Source organism: Lineus longissimus, chromosome 12 (assembly GCF_910592395.1).
Source record: "Lineus longissimus chromosome 12, tnLinLong1.2, whole genome shotgun sequence".
Taxonomy (NCBI): Eukaryota; Metazoa; Nemertea; class Pilidiophora; order Heteronemertea; family Lineidae; genus Lineus; species Lineus longissimus.
In genome coordinates, this window is record NC_088319.1 from 8,007,406 (window position 1) to 8,013,541 (window position 6,136).

The following is a 6,136-nucleotide window of genomic DNA, read 5'->3' on the forward strand; positions in this document are numbered from 1 at the left end:
TTTTATTCAAATTTTTCAGACGTAGGCGAGTAATCGCATATTTTCATTGTTGACCTTTGGCCCCCTATTGGCCAAACCGTAAATCGTATGACGCCACGATTCAGTCTCTGAGTAAAGGTCACCCAAGGGTATATATGTACCAAGTTTGAGTTCAATAGCCTCAGCGGTTACAAAACGTGCCACCATTGACTAACAGCGGTGCCGTCGGCGAACTTTGACCTATCTTACCTTGAAAATTAGGTCAAATCAAAAACCCGGAGGATATGTGATGTCCCATTAGTAGAAGTACCTACCATATTTTTTTCAAATTTTTCGGACCAGTTATAAGGGAGAAAACGCATTTCTTCATTTTTTTACCTTTGGCCCCCTGGTGGCCAAACCGTGAAATATATGAGACCGCGTTTTGGTCTCTGAGTAGTGGTCACCAAGGGGTACATGTGTACTAAGTTTCAGTTCAGTGGCTTCAGCGGTAACAAAACGTGCCACCCATGTCTAACGACGACGGACGACGACGGACGCTGCGTGATGGTAAAGGCTCACAGGTGAGCCAAAAAGGGGGTGCTGTCCTCTAATTGCAAAATTTCTGGCTACAATGTATACATGTCAGCAAGTACAAATTAAATGGCGCGACGCTCTTAGCAGGACTGTAAATGTAAAGAACGGTATTAAACAGGGTGGGGTTCTATTACCCATTCTCTTCAGTACACTGTTAAAAAAAACAGTAGATTTTACAGAACTTTTTGTACAGAATAGTTCTGTAATTCATCAAATCTACATAAGTTCTGTATATTCACTGCATTTCCCCTATTTATTCGTCCGAATACTGTATTTCATAACTTTCTTATCAGACTGGTTCTTTAATCAATAACCATCGAACGAAATTCTGTATTTGTACAGCATTTCACCCGTATCCGTCTTAATATCGTAAGAATACTGTAAAGGCCTATACTGAAAATATTTTTTGACGAAATTAGGCTAGATTCTACGTTCTAGGCCTATAATACATAAAATCGAACACAAATGAATTCTTATTTGCCCCTTGGTCGAAGTATCTCCCCAAGCCCCCCCCCCCCCCCCCCCCAGGACGATTTGCCCCGAGACGGAAATAACTCCATAACGCCCCGGCCTGCTGGTTGTCTTTCACTGACGAGGGGCAATTTTCAAGGGGAATCGTATCAATCGTCTTGATACCCCGAATCCATTCAACCATGGAGGTATTACGGTATCATTATATTCCCAACGCCCCGAGGTGGATATGCCCCACCGGCCACTGTCCTGCATTGTTGCGTGACTGGAATGTTCGGGCCATGGCTCATACGGAATTGTTCACGGCCATCGCATATAAAAAAAGGAGAAAGGCGGAACGGCTGTTCTGCTTTATTTCTACAGATGTTTTCTGTAGGCCTACCCCAGTTTTCTGTACAAAATCCGTGTTGAACATGCGCATGTATGCTTCCGGTTGGCTTTGTGGACGATAGAGCCTGCGTGATTTGGTAAGTTTCTGTTACAAAATCATGCATAATCCGACGATTGCATTGTGCATAGAGATTGTGTTGTCGGAGAGTGAAAATAAGATAATCAAACAAACGAAGATTGTGTAAGATTGTATAACTTGCCCTATGATTTTACGCCACAGGCAGTCGGAATGAGCTGCACATGGCTAGGAAGCAGGCAACCATAATGCATTGGCTGCACCTGCATGATTCGGCTACAGTGCTGTGCATTAGTACATCATGTAAGGCCTACTACATGCATTGCAAAGCAAGACGGCTCTCTCAGCAGCTGCTCAGTCTCTGATGCCTGTCCTGTCATGACTGTCATAACTCTGCCTGTGGTAAGCAGGTCCGACGAGTGTGAGATATCAGATATATATACATCACATGCTTGTTATGCTAGTCCCAGGGCTAGGTCTACCTATACATGTATTGTATGTAGCCCTAGCTGTCACTTCTGTTAACTGTTAGATTAAATAGGCCTATAGTGCACCTATTATCGCCAGGAGGTGCGTTATAACGAACCGGCAAAATGCACAACGTTATGACAGCTATTATAGGATCTCTGATATTAGGCCTTGGCACAAGTTAGTTAGGCGGATTATGTGTCGTATAAATTTTTCTGGTAATCTGTCAATGCCTGTAGGGCCACCTATGGGTGGTTAATCCTGCAAAATAGAAAAATGGAAAATTGGATATTGTGACAAAATAAAAAAGACAATGGGAAAATAGACAACACTAAAAAAGCCAATCGTAGAAAAGATGACAGTAAATATGACAAAGGAAAAAAAGACAAGGCCGGGTAAAAAGACGACTTTTGGAAAGTTTATCTCATGTACACAACAGCCTACAGGTACTGATGACTTTGGTCAAATTGTTTTGTAACTTGTCATCTTATTTGTTCTTTCAGCTCGACGCAACTGTGTGTTCCAGACAAGATACTTACTTGTACTGGTATGTATAAATGCAATCATTGTCCGTATAAAGGAAAGTCTCCTATAGAGTATACACATCATTATGCTATACACCGGCATGTGAATCAAGTGGGCTTTCCTTGTGGTGTTCCTGGGTGTCCAAGAACTTTCAAATTGTATTCAAGTTTTAGCACACACCTCTCTAGAGATCACCGAAACTACCGACATGTAAGACAAAATGTAGAAGCCAACACTGGTAATTTGCCCATTAGTACTAATAGTGCTGACAACGTGAACAACCTGGTCTCTCCGAATCTAACTTGTGACCATTGCAAGAAACTGTGTGATAGTCCTGCAGAAATAATGCGTCATTTGAAGGAACACATCCGTGAAGGCATAGTAATCAAGTGTCCTATCCATGACTGTTCATCTAAATACAAAGTTGCCTCTTCATTTACATCACATATGTCACGATGTCACAACAGCTGGTCATTAGGGAATATGGGAAACCAAGGTGATGTGCTTGTTCAAGTTGTTGAAAATGAGAATACTGCAGTAGGACCCATCATACCAGAGGTTAACATTGAAAATAATGTTGAGCCTGCTTGTCCTGAAGCTGCAGTGATGGACCATGATGGACCAGAAGAGAATGATCCTGGTGATGAAACTGATACTGAAGGTTTATCAGACAATGTTTTCTTAGAAAGTGTTGCTTTGTTTTATCTTAAACTTGAGGCAAAATTCCATATACCGCAATCGGCTATCCAAGAGATAGTCACAAGTGTCTGTGATTTCCACAAGCTTAGCCAATATGAGCTGCAGCTACAGCTTAAGAAACTTCTTTGGGAGGAAGGGGTAACAGATGAAAAAATTGGCTATATTGTTGAAGATGTTTTCAAGAGTGATTTTTTTGAGATTGTTCATGATGGTACACTTAGGTCGAACTACACAAGGAAGAAATATTACAAAGAAAGTTTTGATTATGTTATTCCAGTGTCCGTTGGTTTAGGTAGAGACAAGGACAATATTGACAGGCACTATCATTACGTTCCCATCAAAGAGACAATAACAACACTTTTTAAGGACTTGACCATGCAGAAGCTGTACGAGTTGAAAAGAGACCCCAAACCTGGTGTATATCAGGATTTTCAAGATGGGGAAGTGTTCAAAACAAACGAATTGTTTGGTAATGTTCCAGGAGCGCTATCACTTGTTTTATACCAGGATGCCTTCGAAGTTGTGAATCCACTGGGATCATCTAAAATAAAACACAAGATTTTAGCTGTATATTTAACTCTCGGCAACATTTGTCCCCAGCATCGTTCCAAAGTCGAACCTTTGCAACTTGTGCTTTTGTGTCGTGAAAAGGACTTTAAATATTTTAAGATGGATAAGATATTTGCTCGCCTTGTATCTGACTTGAAGGACATTGAAGAGCAGGGTCTACAAATTGACTCAAATGATAATGGGAATAAGGTACTCGGGTCTGTTCTGTTTTTTCTTGGTGATAATTTAGGAAGTCATTGTATAGGAGGTTTTTCAGAGAATTTCTCCACCCAACCATACATGTGTCGGTACTGTCTCATCACAAACAAAGAATTTGCTGAGAATCCATTGACGGTGTCAGAACAGAGAACAGTGACCAACTACTCAGCATCCATCGACATTTTAGAAGAAGGTGAAATATCAATGCACCAAGGGATAGTTAGGGCTTCCCCATTCAACACTTTGAAATATTTACATGTTTGTTCACCTGCTCTGCCACCCTGCTTGGGACATGACTTATTTGAAGGCATTGTAAGATATGATTTAGCTTTCTTTATAAAGGATTTGGTAAAGAAAGGGTGGTTCAACTATGATTTCCTAAACAGAATGATCAGAAAGGTTTCACTGAAATTGTTTGATATGAGGGATAAACCTCCAGATCTGAGTAGCAAGGGAGAAAAACTTTCTGGGCATGCCGCAGAAAACTGGTGTCTTCTCAGAAATCTCCCTCTTTTCTTGCATTTGAAAGTACAGAACCCTGAGGATGAAACCTGGAAGTTAATTCTTTTACTTCGGGAGATTGTGGAGTTGGTCTGTTCACCCAAAATTGCTGAAGGACAGGTGGCTTACCTTCTAGTGCTCATTGAGGAGTACCTTAATGAGAGGAAGAATATCTTCCCTGATGTGAAACTTAGGCCAAAACATCACTACCTGATACACTACCCTCGGCTAATTCTTCAGTGTGGACCTCTAATTAGGTCTTGGACAATGCGGTTTGAAAGTAAACACGCCTACTTCAAGACTCATGTTCGCCACTGTGCAAACTTCATTAACTTGACAAAATCATTGACAACAAAGCATCAGCTGCTACAAGCATACTTGAGGCAAGGGGAATATTTCTGCCTTGGTGTTTCAGCAGTATCCTCAATACCATTTCATCCTGAATTGTATACTCCTCCATTGGCTGCTGCTGTTAAGAAATGTGGGATGCATAAGGAGTCGGACTTGGTTCATATTTCAGACAAAGTTACCATTGATGGCACCGAATATTGCAAGGGAATGTACTTGGTTATAAGGCATCCTACTGCAGGACGATTCCGCTTGTATCTGGCTGACATTGTGTCAATGATGATAGACATTGGTGATTCTTCCACATGCCATTTTGTGGTAAAATTGAATATTGGATTGTACAACATGGATCTTGGTGTTTATGAAGTGGTTTCGATGGCCGAAGCTCATGAAACAACTCACGTGACAAATGCTGATGCAATGGTGTGTCTTGACAGAAGTCGACTACTGGATTACCAACCGCTGAATGCTTATCGGATGGATGATAACATGTTCATTGCCCTCAAGCACTCCATTTGTTTTGGGGAAGAATACTAGTGGAACAAAAATTACTTGGTAAATGTAAATGCACTTTTTGAATTTCGTGTCTCAGAAATTTAGATTTTGACTTTAGCCATTGGCATTGCTGTCACTAGATAATTGTCTCTCATTCACCCGTTATCGGAGTGTTAATATAACAAGCCTATAGGCGAATATGGGTCGTCGCGTTGATGCCAGAACGTCCCCAAAGTTTGGAAATGTTGTTGGCCTTTATTTGTAGGACGGCTGTTATGAAATCTGGCAGCATTATCTACTTGGGAGGCAAGATTGGTTTTTATTTCTGTTTATGTTTGCAAGAAGTATTTAATGCAAAAAGTCACTAGTATTGTGAAGTTTGCAAATTATTGATGGGATGGATGGCGTCCTTGGTGGAGGTGACTGAAAGTAGGTTGAATCCTGAAACTAAAGTGGAGTTGTGGGAGTTACCAGGAAATTGAAGGCATAAAGGATTAAAGGAATGAATAAAGATATGTATGGTTAAAAATGCTTGTTTTATTGCTTGAAATGATTGTACTTGACCAGCAAGTAATTAGCACCAGTGATTTAAATCAAAATGAATCAATTTATTTAACATAATTGGTCAATCAGATATTTGGTTGAAATCTTCCACAAAAGATTTAAACTAGATAATTGTTCTTACATTGTAAGAAGACAAATACAGTTGTGGGAGATTTTACAGCAATTTGAATTACAGTACAAGTAAAGTAATATATATATATATATAATAGCATAACACCCCAAATACGGGGTCTTTTTGTGTATGAAACCTTTCTTGTGGGGTATACCAAAAATATGGGGCATACATAATGCCCCACAACTAAAAGCATTACTAACGTGTAGTATGGTCCAAGGGAA

General features: G+C 40.3%; 1 protein-coding gene across 1 annotated transcript; it reads left to right on the forward strand.

Annotated features, from left to right (window-relative positions):
* Positions 1 to 525: 525 nt before the first annotated feature.
* LOC135496511 (uncharacterized) lies at positions 526 to 5,278 on the forward strand. The gene is made up of 2 exons (XM_064785871.1): positions 526 to 542; positions 2,404 to 5,278. The coding sequence occupies exons 1-2, from the start codon at positions 526 to 528 to the stop codon at positions 5,276 to 5,278; spliced, it is 2,892 nt and encodes a 963-aa protein (XP_064641941.1).
* The last annotated feature ends 858 nt before the right edge of the window (positions 5,279 to 6,136 follow it).